The sequence below is a fragment of the Dendrobates tinctorius genome, unplaced genomic scaffold (assembly GCF_039654945.1).
Source record: "Dendrobates tinctorius isolate UK_male_01 unplaced genomic scaffold, ASM3965494v1 ptg000243l, whole genome shotgun sequence".
Classification (NCBI taxonomy): domain Eukaryota; kingdom Metazoa; phylum Chordata; class Amphibia; order Anura; family Dendrobatidae; genus Dendrobates; species Dendrobates tinctorius.
The window spans coordinates 18,452,976-18,471,014 of record NW_027361910.1 but is presented as its reverse complement, the minus strand read 5'-3'; the positions used below and the strand labels follow the sequence as shown (position 1 = coordinate 18,471,014).

At 41.5% G+C, this 18,039-nt stretch overlaps 1 protein-coding gene across 3 annotated transcripts in view; it reads right to left on the bottom strand.

Annotated features, from left to right (window-relative positions):
- DHX37 (DEAH-box helicase 37) overlaps positions 1 to 18,039 on the bottom strand; it is a 94,484-nt gene that overhangs the window by 53,552 nt on the left and 22,893 nt on the right. For all 3 annotated transcript variants that reach the window (XM_073557091.1, XM_073557090.1, XM_073557089.1), the window contains exons 7-12: positions 9,937 to 10,029; positions 9,177 to 9,273; positions 6,264 to 6,377; positions 6,042 to 6,143; positions 4,273 to 4,387; positions 3,987 to 4,085 (exon numbers count right to left, since the gene is read on the bottom strand). In XM_073557091.1, the coding sequence (XP_073413192.1) occupies positions 3,987 to 4,085; positions 4,273 to 4,387; positions 6,042 to 6,143; positions 6,264 to 6,377; positions 9,177 to 9,273; positions 9,937 to 10,029 (620 nt within the window). The remainder of the gene's footprint in view (positions 1 to 3,986; positions 4,086 to 4,272; positions 4,388 to 6,041; positions 6,144 to 6,263; positions 6,378 to 9,176; positions 9,274 to 9,936; positions 10,030 to 18,039) is intronic.

The following is an 18,039-nucleotide window of genomic DNA, read 5'->3' as shown; positions in this document are numbered from 1 at the left end:
GCAGGTTGCATACAGCTTCATGCGCCCATAGGCGGAGCTGACCAGAGGAGGCGCGGCGTTTCAAGGCGACCATCCGCTGCGCCTCCAAACGCTAGTGTGAAACTAGCCTTAGGCCCATAATCTGGGATATAGCAGCGTTTTGAACGCAGCGCATGTTCGCTATTGAGCACAGGTAAATCCACATGTGTTCACTGAGCAATGCGTATTTACCGCATTCAATACATTTCTATTAATGCAATTTCTGTTGCGGAGACTAGCGTCACCACAAGAGAAATAGACATGCTGCGGGGTCTGGAAAGACGCTCCGCATGTCCATCTCCGTGGGTGAGCCACAGGCCTCTGTGCATGCATAGTGGACACAGGACTTCTAGAAATCCCATCCACGATGCTGTAACATCTGGATGCTGCGGTTTGACGCCACAAATACACAGCGTCAAAACTGCAGCAATTCCTGATCATGGGCACGTACCCTTAATGAATTTGGCACATTCGTACTCCATGGAGCGCTTCATTAAGATTACCATGCACAACAGAAGTCTTAATACATCCGCCCCTTGGTGATTTACTTTACCACCTTCTCAATATAATTTTGCACTCAATAGTAGAGAATGTTCTTGCAGAGGCAGGAAACATCCTGCTAACAAATGAGAAAAAGAAACAATTGTATCTAGCCTTGGCAATGTTCTATGTGTGAGCTACATACATCAGCAGTAGCCCACAAATCTCCCAGTTGGTTTGCTACAATGACTCTAAATGCAAACAGAAATTTCTCACTGACAGTAATAATATCTGGAAAACTGTAATTGAAAAAAGTGTATTAGATAGGTAAATGAATGTTCAATTTTTTTAAATGTAAATAATGATTAATCACGATTCTCATTAATGAGAATCGTGATTAATCATTATTTACATTTAAAAAAATTGAAAATTCATTGACCTATGCGCACCTGCAGAAAAAGCAAGTGCTCTGAAGCCCTAGGAATGCAGGCTTCATTGTAAAATTGATCTCTATCCAGTAATCATCAATTTATTGAGAGAACAGTACGGTGCTTTCACATTGCGTACGTGGGTCCCATTGGGGAATACATTCGAAACCACCTCCCCCTCACCTGCAAAATGGGGTTCCGATGTATGCCCCGACGGGGAAATAGACTGTAAAGGTGATGGCAGAGCGAACGTGCGCTCTGACATGCACCATATTCGGGGGTATATGTCCACAGGAGGCAGACATTCAGTCTTACTATTGTGTATACTCCTTAAAATGGGGCACGTTTGCGCTGTCTGCATCATAAGAGCCTATGGCCCCATCGGCGCATACCTATGAATCCCGATTTGCGGGAGGGTTTGGGCATATGTCCCAACAAGAACCATGAACACAACGTGAGCAGGGCTGTGGAGTCGGTAAGCCAAACCTGCGACTCCGACTCCTCAATTTCCCTTACACCGACTCCGACTCCAACTCCGACTCCACGACTCCGACTCCCACACATATTGCTTATATTTAAGTGAAAAATTTATTGTAGTACAATGTGAACCTCAGACATTTAATCATTTTTATGATCCAATAATCAAGATATTTAGATAGAACAGAATATATATTGGTGTACTACCCGGTTTTCATTCTTTTTGGTACAGATACGATATGGATAGACAGATATGGATAAATGGATATATAGATAGAGCAGATTTCTAATCTGCTTTTGCTATTGAAAACATTATCTATGAGCTCAAAAACCTTTCAGGTGATGCAGTTTTTTTAAAAAGATGATCAGCTTTTGCAGCTGAAAAACGTATCCTCAAAAAACACAGGAAAAATGCTGTGTGTGAATGTAGCCTTAGATCAGGAATATAACAGCCATTTATAGGACATTTCATAACTTTCCCAAACTCCTATGAAAAAATATTCAGCACATCCTGCATTGAACTACTGTACTCAATTTATTATATATTTTAGGAGTCGGTCCATTTTATACCGACTCCGACTCCACCAAAATGAGCACTGACTCCGACTCCGACTCCACAGCCCTGAACGTGAGAGCACCCTAAGATAAAATACTAGCAGACAAGTAAAAAAAAACTATTATTCCTACAATTCTCACCAAATATGGGAAAAAATTTTAAATTTGAGAGTCCTCAGTGGTTGATTCATTTAATGGCTAACTGATCAGATGATAAACAGCAAGCTTTTGAGGCTACTCAGGTCTTGTCATCAGAGACTCATGGAATGTTAGAGTTGCAAGAAACCTCCAGGGTCATCGTGTCCAACCCCCGCTCAATGCAGGATTCACTAAACCATCTCATACAGATGTCTGTCCAGCCTTTGTGGAAGACTTCCATTGAGGAGAACTCACCACCTCTCATGGCAGCCTGTTTCAATCATTGATCACCCTCACTGCCAACAGCTGCTCAACAACCAGCTCAGTAGAACACAAAATCTAAAGAGTCACATGTTTATACACAACAGGACATAGAATAGTGCAGTAATAAGACAAGTGATGTGACGTATAACTATCAGTGTGGGAAAGGGAGAAACAGTGGTGGCAGTAAATATTAGAGCAGTTCATAGATAAGGAGTACAAACAAAGAAATTCAGGTGAGGACCCCAGAAGTCTTGAGGAATATATTCCGCAATATGGAACAGCGTGTGCAGGTGTCATTGAATGTGAATGGTGGACATTTTCAGGAACTACTTTAAAACATCAATTTCCCATGAACCAAGGTGTGTACAGTCCTAATTTCAGTACGATAGATCGTCTCTTTTAAAGGTTACAGCACTATTTGCGGGTGAAGTAGCGAGTGAATAACCCTGTACTATGACTCATGAAGAGACCCAAGTTGTCTCAATAGCATGCTATTTGTTACCTTTTCAGGGTGCCAATAAAAAGGCATCAACCACTGAGGATTCTTAAAATTTATTATGTTTCTATCTCCTGGCTAACACAGAAGATAGATATATTTTCCTGAATATAATGGGGGGGGGGGGGGGGGGGTTGTGACTTTTTCAAGACCAACATGTTAGGCTATAGGTTGAACTTGATGGTCCTGTGTCTAAATTCAATTTTACAACTATACATGAATCTTACAAACAACACATATTCACAGCTCAGTTTTGCATCTATGTATACGCCAAGAACAGCGGCTGAACAGATCTTTCTCCGGCCTCCTATTTTCACTCCTGCAGCCTAACAAACTGTTAGATGTGTGAGAGCAATGATCGGCAAGAGCCATTTTCAGTCCTGCAAACTTGAAAGTCTTAAAGGGTTATTCCCAAGACAAACTAGTTACTTTCTAAACTCTGGGGTCTGACCACTGGGACTCTCAACAATCCTGAAATTCATGGCTCTGCTAACACGAGAGTGGGGCTGCGAGTACTGTCTTGAATGATGGCAGGGTTGCGCATGCTTGACTTTGGCTCCGTACATTGTCAATGAGTCTGTCGAAGCCAAGCACTGTACTCAGCTTTTTAAGGGGAAATTGGAAACAGTATTTTTCTATGATATCTTAGAACAGTGGGATGTAGGGACTAAGAGCCTGATTCCAGTGATGTGTCACTTATTAGACAATGTATTGCTATTTTATTGAAACAAGTGTTTTATCACCAGGAGATAATCACTGTAGGACTAGTTGTGCCGTACCATGTTGTTCTCCTACTTACTCATACCCCTATCTATGATTGGCCGCTTTCTACCAATGTACATTGTAGAAAGAAAACTGCCAATCAATGAGGAGGACAGGGCAGCATTCAGAAAACTGGCAAACATGCAGCAGAGAACAGTAATTTTTATTGAAATCATAAGAAGTAGCCCAAGAAGTGACACATGGCTGTAAGCAGGGTCTCTGACCCTACATCACGTTGCTCTCAGATTAAATTGCAAAAAGCTGCTGACCAATTCCCTTTACAGCAGTCCCACTCACAATTTATGCAGAAGAAGCATGCATGTCCCCGTCCCATTCAACACAGGCCAACTGTTGACAAGCAAACTCACCTTTAGATACTTGTTTTCCCTGGCAAGGGAACATTTTTCTCAACCGCCTACAAAGGGAATGTACTTCTGCTTGACCTGTGAGAAATACCAAGATGCCCCCTAAAGATAAAAAAAGATTTTACATGTAATAAACCTTCTCTTTTAAATCATTGGGTTACAGTTTACTACTGCCAGAAAAAAAATCAGCACATAAAAACTGTATATATATCTGTCTTATGAATATCTATGGCGCCTTTTAAGGAATCATCCATAATGCAAGGGTTTCAGAAATTAACTTTAATACTACCTGATGGGAGCATTCTGTGAATCTTGCAGACCTTTCTGAAACATTCCCCTGCATAGTCATCTAGTGGAGTACGTTTATTAAAGTGGACCGTGACCGGAAACTGCCTGGAATCCACCTAGAGATAGATATATATATGACAGTGAGCAACACATTCATAAACAATTGGGATGAGAATCAAAGAAATCTGAAAATTAGGAAAGCAGTTCCATTTTGTTAAGTAAAACATATGATTTGCAAAATGTACTGATCGTGTGGAATATTAAGGTGTTAGCATGAATTAGCTGTAATGACAACAGACAGCTAGAAGCCTCATATTCAGGCTGTGTGCCCACGTAGCGATTTTTAAGCGTTTTTGCCGCGATTTTCGGTGCGAAAACGCAGCGAAAATGTTTAAAAATCGTGCACAGAACGCCCCCCATGCATTCCTATGGCATTCCGCACATGCTGTGTTAATGCTGCGCTTTTTTCCGTGGCGGAATCGCATCGTGGAAAAAATCGCAGCATGCTCATTCTTTTGTGCGGAATCGCATAGAATTGCCGCGATTCCACACCCATAGGAATGCATGAGAACCGCTTACTTCCCGCATGTGGCTAAGCCCACCATGCGGGAAGTTAAGCGTCTCATGTGCGGTTGGTATCCACGGTGTGGAGGAGAGGAGACTGTCCTCCAGGCCCTGGGTACCATAGAAGGAAAGTTCTGCTCCAGCTGCTATTAAAATCTTCTTTAATGAAAAACCATTAAAACATACAATGGTGAAGACTCTCCATGTAACCACACCACAACAGAGATGACAGGCTTGTGGTGTGGTTACATGGAGAGTCTTCACCATTGTATGTTTTAATGGTTTTTCATTAAAGAAGATTTTAATAGCAGCTGGAGCAGAACTTTCCTTCTATGGTCTATGACGTTGGTCCGCACGGAGCTCCGAGTTTCTGCTCTTGATCTTTGGTGAGCTGGCTATTTCTTTCTATTTCTACCTGGGTACCATACCCCTGTAAAAAAAAAGAATTAAAAATAAAAAAATCGGGGTATATTTACCTTCCGGCGTCCCGCGCTGCATTCCCGGCCTAAGCGTTCCCAGTAATGCCTTGCGGCAAGGTCCTGTGATGACGTGGTCTCGCGAGATCGCTATAGCAACGCGAGACTACGTCATCACAGGTCTCGCAAGGCATCGCTGGGAACGCTGAGGCCCGGGAATGCAGCGCGGGACGCCGGAAGGTAAATATACACCGATTTTTTTTTTTTTTTTTAGCATTTTAACATTCTATCTTTTACTATTGATGCCGCATAGGCGGCCTCAAAAGTAAAAACCTGGTCACACTTGTCAAACACTATGTTTGACGAGTGTGACCAACCTGTCAATCACTTTCCAAGCGATGCTTCAAATCGCTTGGAAAGTGCTTGAATATCACACACGAAAATCGCGATCATAATCGCGGTAAAATCGCAGTGAAATCGCGCGGAAAAAAAACACGCGATTTCTGGGAAGCAGTCCGGTTTTTGGTGTGCGTTTTAACACGCACCGTGAGCACATAGCCTAAACCTTTTTTTTCTTTTTATCATTGCTGCATGTGTAAAAGTAAAAGTTAGGCTTGTAAACAATTTAGGGAATACCTGTGTATCAATTCAATAAGACAAAAAAACAAAGACATCAGGAGCCCTTTAAGTCAATTTGCTATGTTGGTATACAATCTTCATGGAAATATGTATATCACCATAGTCTTAAACCATAACAATATAGTTTATGCTCAGTTCCTACGTCCCTCACCTTAATCACCGGAGGAGCAGTAGGGAACAGTCGCTTGTTTTCAGTGAAGTCCTCAATACGCAGAGTAGCCGACATGATAATCAACTTTAATGGGAGTCCTTTCTGTAAAAGAAAAGCACATATTGATGTTTTATTACATATTATATGGTCATTTATACAGGAACATATAAATCTATGGCAAAAAGAAGTTATAAGGTCAAGTAAGATGTAAGAAAATCAGACCTTTTTTCGAAGAGGGACAATGCGAGATAGGAGTCCAATCAAAATGTCAGTGTAGACACTCCGCTCATGAGCTTCATCTATAATTATTACCCTGTACCTCTGAAGCAAGAAATCCTACAAATAAAAAAAAAATAAAAAATTGAGAATTACATTAATGTGGCCTTCCCATCATAGGCTTCCATGGCATACGCATAGAATATGCCATAAATGTCCGATAGGTGTGGCACCAGGCCATATAAATATTTATCAGAAATTACTCAGGGAGAACAGATGGAACGTAGACTTTCCAAGTAGGTTACAACTTAAATTTTCCAAAAGCCTCTGAGAAAGAAAGGAGAGCTGGAGAATAATTGGTTGCTGTATAATATACTCCACTAACCTTTTTTAGACTAGTTTTGATAAATCTCCCTATACAGTTAAAGCAATATCTCAAACTACATACGGTATATCACCTAGCCACAGGATAAGTGGCACATGTATGATATCTGGGGTTCGGTTGATGACACCACCGCTGATCACAGGAATAGAGTAAGTGAACATGTGCGACCACTGCTCCATTCACTGCCTATAGGAGTGGTGGTCAGACGTGCGAACTACGGCTCAATTTACAGAGGGGATTTTGGGCACCTCGTTTTATGAATTGATGGGAGGGGTCTTAGTAACCAGACTCCCAGGCCTGTGGATATGTGATAAATGTTGTTCATGGGACAAACCCTTAGGTTTTACATGAAAAAAAGATCTTTCTCTAAGCAGTGGGTTGAATAGGGGAATTTATGGTAAATTACATCAACACTAACCGGTTGCTATGGATAGCTCCTCCACTGTACCTACTCCCTAATTTCATAATACAGTTGTGCTCAAAAGTTTACATACCTGGTCAGAATTTTTGCTTTCTTGGCATTTTTTCAGAGAATATGACTGATAACACCAAAACTTTTTCTCCACTCATGGTTAGTGATTGGGTGAAGCCATTTATTGTTAAACTACTACTTCCGGATTAAATACGCAGGGGGAATTGATATAGTGCACACGGGTATTAGGGGACAAAACATTAAACAGCTCTTGGCAAGACGTGAATTTAAGTGGATAGTAACATTGGGGACAATGAAACCGGAAGTTTAAAATGATTCCTTGAACTTCACACCTTTTCTATGAAATATTGACTTGTGGATCACAATTGGTTATTCCTTCTATCTTTTTAACTTGTTGTGTGGTTTTCCTGTTTTTAATTTTTTTATTATTTCTCTTGTATAGTTTGTATCTTTTAGCATATCCTCCTACAGTGCGTGGATCTTACTATATGTCCATATGCTTGATTCCTATGTCAACTTTGAATGTGGGATAAGGACCTCATGAAGAATTGGTTACATCATAGGACCCCTTGAATATGAGAAGATAATTAAACAATGGCGGCATAGTTGTTACATTGAAGACTATTTGCGGTGGATGAATTTTGATGTCATTATGCACATTATAAAGTTTTTCTCAAAACAGTTATTTATCTATTATACTGCTGTGGTTGTGATGCGCATGCGCTTGCTTTCTGTTGCTGCCCCACGCCATCCGGCACCTCGACGTCGCTGGCGCTCGACTAGGAGTCTTGGCAACCGCCTGGTTCCTGCTCGGGCGCGCGACTATGCCTGGCTGGGTCATGTGGGTATGGTGCGGGCGGCCGTTTGCGCATGTTCCGGATATACACAACCCGGCGGCGGTCGGTGACATGCACGTGACCGGTTGCTAGGGATAGATAAGGCCCTGCAGTAGACATCAAAATACACCTCTCCTTGATAAAGCACGGCTAACAGGCAGCGAAACGCGCATCGGGGTGCGTCCAGGGTGTACCTCAGTACTGGGTAAGTCTACCTTTTGCCCCATATTAGGCAGGCTTATGAGATGGCCTTATTTGTATTGATGACGTTATATGGGATGGATTTCTTATGATGACTGAGTCTACAAGGGTTATGGGAACATTACATAGAACTAGAGCTTACTTTGTTAGTGACAGATGGGGACATGTTCTTGCTTAATTAATCCCTATGGTAGTCTCTAACCTTAAAGCCATTTGTATTGGAATTGACATCATATTTATACATTGTACTGAGTGTGACATGACTTTTGGTGTTCTTTTTTGAACATTTTTTTAACCTTTGTCTATATGACTTGGATTGTGTCAATAAAGATTTTTTGATATTTTTATAAAACCTCCTATAGTTCACCTTGATTTGGTAAAGGATACTGTGCATGGAAAAAATTTACCCAATGGTCACTCAGTGTTAACAAGGGTGTATTAGGCTAATTTCACATTTGCGTTTCAGGTCGCAGCGACGGCCTACGCACGGCCGCCGCTGAGCCCCGCCCCCACCGGTAGCTCCGACTACCGGTGCATGACGCTGCATGCGTCCCCTATCTTTATAACTGGGGACGCAGGCCGTGCGCAGTATGCGTTTGGCGACGCATGCGTCCTTTTGACGGTGTGGGGACCAGCGCCAAACGCAACCTGTTGCAATTTGGTTGCACTCGGCGCACCGTCAAAAGGACACATGCACTGCGAAACGCATACTGCGCACGGCCTGCGTCCCCAGTGATAAAGATAGGGGACGCAGGACGCATGCAGCATCATGCGCCGGTAGGCGGAGCTACCGGAAGAGGCGCGGCAGGGGGCATCGCCCTGAAACGCAAATGTGAAACTAGCCTTAAATTAACACGTATATGCATGCTCTGGATAGTCCTTCCTCTCGTCTTCCACACAAGAGGCATTTGTTTTTACATTAGTTTATTAGAAATATTATGGCAACATTAAATCATATATTAATGTATACACTTTTCTAGTGTTCACTTTGCCTACATAGTTCCCCTGGTGGAGAGTCTTTACTGAGCGGCATTTTGATCTATACAGATAAAGAATAATCTCACCTTCTGAATTTCTTTTAGCAGAACACCATCTGTCATGAACTTAATTTTTGTTTCGGGAGAAACATTTCCTTCATATCGGATTTGATATGAAACAACACTTTAGAATAAAAAAAGAAAAACAAGAAAGCTTACAGTAAAAAGAAAACAAACAAAACAAAACCATGAATGCTCACCAGACCCATGCTCCTGATGTCCCTGCCAGTTCAGCAAGTCGAAATCGCATCACAATCCTCAGACTGGCCATCAGCTCTCCTGAGCGTGACAGCATGAACTTCTATGCAGCTGTCACGCTCAAGTGAGGAGAGCCTACGACCATTCCGAGGGTTGCAATACGATCCTCACAGGAGCAACACGGCCATCTGACTGCACCCTTACGGCCCGTAACTGGCTGCAGTATTCACAAGTAAATAAAGCATGTCATCGTGTCTTGAAAGTAACAGACTGGAGATGGACTACCAAAGCATCTGCACTGGAGTACAGCAAGAATGTAAGTATAAATGTGATATTTTCAAATTTTCCGACAGCTGGGCATGTCTCTCTCCTTGTATACAGGGTATAAGCCTACTACCCTTACACAGTGGTCACACCAGGGAAATGGCAAAGCATCTACAACTATAAAAACTATTTGAAAGTCCCAAATTAACCTTGTTTTCTATAAATATGACACCATAGAAATATGCATATCTACGTACATGAAAGGTTATAACGTATTTAGTAACTTATAGGTCAAGCAGGCAACAGCTTAGCAGCTACAACTTACTTCTGAGGGAAGTTCATTTCATGAGCCACTCTTTGCGACATGGTCACTGCTGCTACACGGCGAGGCTCGGTGATGCCGATAAGATCATTATTACTGAGAACAAAAATAAAGGAAATTACCAAAGTCTAACTGCTACCTTGCTTCATGGTCCTGTGTAAGTATGAAGAACGGCCAAGGAAACATGAAGAAATATTTCTAAAGTAGTGAAAATGTAATCATATAAACTATTTAGCATTGATCTGCGACCGGTGAAAACATTTCCTTCAATAACCGTATTGAAACTTGTCCAAGGATTTCTGTGCAAGAACAATCTATGCTTTGTCTTCTAAAAGACCAACATGCAAAATGACTGTAAGCTGTCAAACTAACCTAAGAGCACGGCCATGTGAGTTCTATGTAGGAATTAGAGAAGACAAGAAACACACTATACATTACACTATATGGCTAACATCAACCCCTTCCCGTTTAGGACGCGCTAAAACATCCAAGGCAAGTGTGGAGGGAATTTAGGAGCTGAGCTCCGTTCATACAAGGTAGAAACTGTGTCACACAGCTGGCAACTGTGACCAACAGCAGTGAACTTGCTGAACACGACTATGGCTGCCATCTCTGTCCTCATGTGATGCTCAGCCACAAGCTAAAGGTCCATAGAAGTGCATGAGATACATATAAAAATACATATACATACACACATACACACACACACATACAAAACAAAAACATGAATATCCTGAAATAAATTAAAAAATAAACTGCAAAACAATGCACAAAGATAATAATAATAATAATAATAATAATAATAGGTATTTAGTATACATAATTTCTTTTGATCAAAATTCTGTTTACTAAATACCCTTATTATTACCTTTATGCATTAGTCGCAGTTTTTTAAAAAAAATTATTTCAGGATATTTGTGTTTTGTAACGGTCATGTGTTAATATGCACTTACATTGTGCATACACATTAACTTACTTTCTCAGTTCACACTCCAGTTTATTTATTTCATTGTGCATTCTGTGCATATATGGGTGTGACCGCCCTCTTTCTGAACTAGGAAAACCATCCTGTCTGGCCTATGCTTTTACTAGTGGTTCCCCTGGTCATTTAGCGTATGATGTTGATACACTGACACCTGGTGGTGTCTTTTGCAATATATATACACTGACACCTGGTGGTGTCTTTTGCAATAAAAATATATATATATATATATATATATATATATATATATATATATATAGTTGTCTTTGACTTTTTTTAATGTCTTTTTAACACTTTATACGTTTTTTCACTCAGATGTAATCCATATCTACTTACTATATACAAACTGGATAGTAGCGCTCTTGTAGTAGCATACAGACTAGTCTTTTACTATTCTACATTTGATCTTATATTATTGTTTCAAACCTGCTATACTAATAAAAATGTATTATTCTGAACTATTTGGATTTTTTGGTAGGCTTTTTTTTACTGTGTTCTAATCTTTAGAAAAGGTACTAAGATTAGACCAAGTTGCGGCCCTGCAGATTTGGTCTGCTGATGCCCCCCCCTTTTTTTTGCCCATGAAATGGCCATAGCTCTAGTAGAATGGGCTCTGAGAGTACAGTGCCTTGCGAAAGTATTCGGCTCCCTGGAACTTTTCAACCTTTTCCCACATATCATGCTTCAAACATAAAGATACCAAATGTAAATTTTGGGTGAAAAATCAACAAGTGGAACACAATTGTGAAGTTGAACGAAATGTATTGGTTATTTTAAATTTTTGTGGAAATTCAAAAACTGAAAAGTGGGGTGTGCAATATTATTCGTCCCCTTTACGCTCAGTGCAGCAAACTCACTCCAGAAGTTCATTGTGGATCTCTGAATGATTCAATGTTGTCCTAAATGACTAATGATGATAAATATAATCCACCTGTGTGTAATCAAGTCTCCGTATAAATGCACCTGCTCTGTGATAGTCTCAGGGTTTTGTTTGAAGCACAGAGAGCAGCATGAAGACCAAAAAACACAACAGGCAGATCCGTGATACTGTTGTGGAGAAGTTTAAAGCCGGATTTGGATACAAAATGATTTCCAAAACTTTAAACATCCCAAGGAGCACTGTGCAAGCGATCATATTGAAATGGAAGGAGTATCATACCACTGCAAATCTACCAAGACCCGGCCGTCCCTCTAAACTTTCATCTCAAACAAGGAGAAGACTGATCAGAGATACAGCCAAGAGGCCCATGATCACTCTGGATGAACTGCAGAGATCTACAGCTGAGGTGGGACAGTTTGTCCATAGGACAACAATCAGTCGTACACTGCACAAATCTGGCCTTTATGGAAGAGTGGCGAGAAGAAAGCCATTTCTCAAAGATATTCATAAAAAGTGTTGTTTAAAGTTTGCAACAAGCCGCCTGGGAGACACACCAAACATGTGGAAGAAGGTGCTCTGGTCAGATGAAACCAAAAATCGAACTTTTTGGCAACAATGCCAAACGATATGTTTGACGTAAAGACAACACAGCTCATCACCCTGAACACACCATCCCCACTGTCAAACATGGTGGTGGCAGCATCATGGTTTGGGCCTGCTTTTATTCATCAGGGACAGGGAAAATGGATGGAGCCAAATACAGGACCATTCTTGAAGAAAACCTGTTGGAGTCTGCAAAAGACCTGAGACTGGGACAGAGATTTGTCTTCCAACAAGACAATTATCCCAATTATAAAGCAAAATTTACAATGGAATGGTTCACAAATAAACGTATCCAGGTGTTAGAACGGCCAAATCAAAGTCCAGACCTGAATCCTATCGAGAATCTGTTGAAAGAGCTGAAAACTGCTGTTCACAAACGATCTCCAACAAACCTCACTGAGCTAGAGCTGTTTGCCAAGAAAGAATGGGCAAGAATTTCAGTCTCTCGATGTACAAAACTGATAGAGACATACCCCAAGCGACTTGCAGCTGTAATCGCAGCAAAACGTGGCGCAACAAAGTATTAAGTTAAATGGGCCTAATAGTATTGCACGCCCCACTTTTCAGTTTTTGAACTTCCACAAAAATTTAAAATAACCAATAAATTTTGTTCAACTTCACAATTATGTTCCACTTGTTGATTTTTCACCAAAAATTTACATTTGGTATCTTTATGTTTGAAGTATGATATGTGGGAAAAGGTTGAAAAGTTCCAGGGGGCCGAATACTTTCGCAAGGCACTGTATCTGGAAGAGATCTACCCTGCGCTTCGTAAGCTAGACTTCTAGTAGACCTGATCCACCGGGCAACTGTGGATTTCGCTGCTTTCCTACCTCTATTTGGACCCCCGTACTGTACAAACAAATTTAACAAAATTTGAGTTGGATGAAACTGGTCCGACTAGGGCAAAAAAAGTCAGAGTTTCGTCCGAGACCCGACCCCCAATGCAAGTCAATGGGAAATAAAAGTCGGCATTGAGCGGATGACATTTATCCACTCAATGCCGACTTTTATTCCCCATTGACTTGCATTGGGGGTCGGGTTTCGGATGAAACTCCGACTTTTTTTTGCCCTAGTCGGACCAGTTTCATCCGACTCAAAATTTGTTTCATTCGGGTTTCACGAAACCCGATCCAACCAAAGTCGCTCAACTCTATCTCTAACGTCTAGGTTATGATAGGCTCTCTCTTTCAGGTTTCTAGGGTGTTGGGAGAATGAGGGGAAAAACGACTTCCTGATTTATGTTTGAGTTTGAAACAACTTTTGGGAGAAAGGCTGGGTCGAGCCTCAGAACTAAACGATCTTCAAACACTTGCAAGTACGGGTCCTGGATGGATAGGGCTTGTAGTTCCAGTAGCCTTTTTGCCGACGTAATAGCAACCAAGAAAGCAGTTTTCAGAGAAAACTTGCTAATGTCCATGTCTTCTGATAGATCGTATGGGCGCTTACACAGGGCATTAAGGAACAGATTAAGATCCCATGGTGGAACCGACCTCCGTATCAAAGGCTTCAGCCTCTGTACAGCTTTAGAGAACCTAGCTATTCAGGGGTGCAAGGACAGAGCAGAGGCAAAGAATACACTAAGGGCTGAGATCTGCACCCTAAGGGTACTGGGTCTAAGGCCTTTCTTAAATCCTGTTTGCAGGAAGTCAAGAATTTTAGGGATGTTTGGATGGGTAGTATCTACTGACGCCTCTCCACAATAACTGCAGAATTGTTTCCATATTTTGTTATAAATGGCGGAGGTTACTGGTTTCCTACTTGCTTGAAGCGTGAAAATCACTTCATCGGACAGTCCTTTGGACTTCAGGACCTCCCGATCAGGATCCAGGTTTCGAGTTGAAGAGCGTCCGGGTTGTGATGAACAAATGGGTGTTATAATTGGGTCACCGAGGAGGAGAGCAAGCCCAAGCTAAGCCACAGAAAACCAGAGAGGTTGGTAACTAAGCGGATTGCAGACCCGATTCCTATCCTCACAACTAGCAGTAGCCGTGGAGCGTACCTACGATGATCCTAGACGCCTCAGTACAGCCGGAGCGCTAACTAAGCCTAAAGCAAGAAAGGGGAAATCTAAACTGCCCCAGAGCAGACCCCAAAGGAAGAGATAGCCCCCAAACATATACTGTCGGTGAGACAAGATGAAAACACAAACGCTGGCAGGAAAATAGACTGAGCAAATGATGGGGCCCACACTGACTAGACAGGACAGGAAAAACGCTGTCTGCAATCACGCAAAAAACCCTGCAAAAAAACACTGAAGTCGCACGACTTCGCCCCACACTATATCAGCACTCTGGTATATTCTGAAAGCAGAGCAAAAAGAAGCCAATCTAATAAGGGACAAAAACAAACTGGCACAAGCAGTAACATATGGACGGTGATTCAGCACAGCCCCAGCCGGAGCTGGCTGACCCACACAAAACGGAGATAGACAAAACCAGATCAAATGCAAACAGAATAGTAAATGAACACTTAGCTGAACATGCAGGGACTGAGCTGGAAACATCAGACCTCAGGAGGCAAGAAGAAAATGACAAGCAGGGATAGAGGGAGTCAGCTGTCTTAAATCCCAATCTGAAACCCCAGATCTCCAATCGTCGTCCTCATTATCAGGTGGCAAGCCTCTGTCAATCTGACCAGCTTCACTACCTTCAGTAATAACCAGAGGGAGGCCAGAAAGCGAATTCACAACACTGGGCCTTGGTGAAGATCTTCCCTCCTTGGCAGTAGGATGGGGGTCTTCCCTCAACATCTTCCTTAGCAGAGGAAACCAGCTCCTCTTCGGCCAGAAGGGTACTACTAAGATAACCGTTGCCCCTTCGTCGTGTATTTTGCTGAGGATTCTTGGAATCAGAGGAAGAAGTGGGAATGCGTATAAGAGGCCCTCTCCCCAAGGCTGGGATAGTGCATCAAGTCCTGCTGAACCGTCCAGAGGATCTAAGGAGAAAAATGTTCTGACGCTTGCATTTTCTCTGGTGATGAACAGATCCACATCTGGTTTTCCCCAGCTTTGGCACAACCTGTAGACAGGGCTGTGGAGTCGGTAAGCCACAGTTGCGACTCCGACTCCTGGATTTTATCAGGCTCCGACTCCGGCTCCTTCATAAATGGCCAATTCATAACAACAAATTTACTGTTGTAAAATACTAAACATCGTGCTTATTCAGTTTCTCACCATCATATAAGTAATCAGACCACTTAGAGCAAAAACTACATTTATTAGAATACAATTAGAATATAGCAAATAACTTTTATAAACTTTTCTAAACTGTAAGTAAATATGCAATAAACACTATTATGCAGTTAATAAGAAGAAATCTATACATTTGTCCTCAGAAAAAGTATTGCCTCTGTCAGATCCTCCTTCATGGATGCCCTCAAATCTGATCTAATTATTTTGAGAGCAGAGAACAACCTCTCTACACTAACTTGTGTTGGTGGCAAAGCAGTAACCACTCGGGCAACATCTCTGACAATGTCAGGATACAGAGGAATCGCTTGTTGCACTGTTATTTTTGATGAACGGTCAAATTTCTCAATTTCTTTTAGTGCACATGAAAAATTCTGCTGAAATGTACTGGCTGTGTTCCTTGATGGGGATGACTCTTCTTCTATGCGGGAACGCTTTGCACGGTCCTTGTGATCCAAATATTTTTCGAAATTAAATTCTTCATCAGTTGATGATGAGGGTGAAGATGTTGCAGGACGACCAAATTCTTCTTGTTCCTCCTGACTGTTCTGCAACCCTTTCATCCTTACTGCTATTTCAAACAGAGCTTCTTTTCCTTTACTTAGCTGTTGATCATCTAGAAGAATCCGATGTATTGGGTCTACATAAACAGCTGCCAAAAGAATGTTATTTTGTAATAGTAGCTCCTCTCTCCGTTTCATTGATGTAGCAATGCCACTTGCAATTAACCCTCCTCTTTGGGACAGGCGAAACATCAGGTTCTTCCACTCCTTTAAGAAAATACCTGGAGTTAAGTCATCTGCTTGTAATTTTTTAGTCACTGTAAATGGGTGCTCTAGCAATTTTTCCAGCTCAGTCACCTGATTCCACTGACTTTCATTTAGCGTCAGTTGAGGGTTAGCCATGTCTACAAGAAAGGTTTTCAGTTCAACCAAGCGCTGAATCATTAAGTAAGTACTGCCCCATCATGTGGCTTGATCAATAATTGCCCCTTTTCCAGCACGTCTCTTCAAAATTGAGTCAACTTTAGGGGTTCTGGCAACAGTAGCCAATTTTCTCACCTTGCCAATCAGTGCAGCAGCATGTCCTTCTTGCAGACTGTCTCTTATAGCCAGCTGTAACGTATGCACAACACAGCGCATGTGATGAATGAAAGAACATATTGACACAGTTTCAACAAGATCATCTAAACTATCATGTTGCTGTTCATCTGAAGCAACTTGTTTGCTCCTGAGTTACAATACTGTGTTCCTCTATTTCAAACATTTCTGTGTCTGTGGACCCAGAATGTTCTTCTAGCTGCTGGTCACCATCATTACTCTCATTCATTAGCTTAATAGTACTTATCATATTTGAAGCATTGTCAGTTACGACAGAAAGAACTTGCTCTTTTTTAAGTTCATAGTCTTGCAGAACCTTTTCCACCAAGACCTGGAGAAACTCACTGGTGTGATGAGCTTTGGTGTCTTTTACTGCCAATGTCTTGGTAACTATTTCATTTTTGTCACAAACAAATCGGACATTGATGGCAAAATAGTTCACTCTGTGACGTGTGCAGGCATCCATTTTAAGAAACAGAAAGCGTCCCTTGAGAGTTTTTTTAAGTTCTTCCTTTTGTTTAAAAGCTTCTTCGATTACTAATTTTCTAATACTCTCTCTCTCCAGAGAAACACCAAGCTTGCGGGCCATTTCCCCATTCAGACACATAAAAGCTGGTCGTGAAAATAATGAAATAGTGTGCCTATCCTTTACAACAAGCTCTATGATCTGTTTTTTAAATGTATCTACTGTCATTGTCACAGTAACTTTGTCACTGACAAAATATCTTGCAACTGATGGCTGCAAAGTTCTCTGCTCCTTTGTTTGGCTGGAAGAGCTGGGCACTGGTTCATTGGTTTGGATGCAGTCTTTCTCATCCACTGCTTTCAGTACTGCTGGATGAAAGCGCTGTAAATGTCTCTTTAGATTAGAAGCTCTGGTAGGAGCATTTTTATCTTTGCCTGAATATGCACTCATCTTGGCTTCACAGCATTTGTTTTCATCTGGATCATTTGTCATACACTGACAGACATAATGTTTTCTATCTTGAGTGATGGTGAAATGTTCAAATACAGCTGATTTAATGTGATGCTTCTTTGACATTCTCAGGTTTTTAATTCTGCATTCACAATCCAAATGACAATTGTTTTTCCTAAAAACAATTGTACAAAATTATTGCCAGGTCGTACAACTGATATAGTGGTCAGTAATACTGTTATTATTCCTCATGTACTCACAGTTAACTGATGCAAAGTTTGTTGAAAGGATAATACTTCTTACAGTCTTCCTCTTCTGAGTAGCAGGCAGCTGTGAGATGCTTGGAAGACGCACACCTAGTATGATCTAGTCTAGAGGAGGAGCTTTACTACTAAGAATTTGCAACACATTTTCACTTTCAGTTTCATACATTGT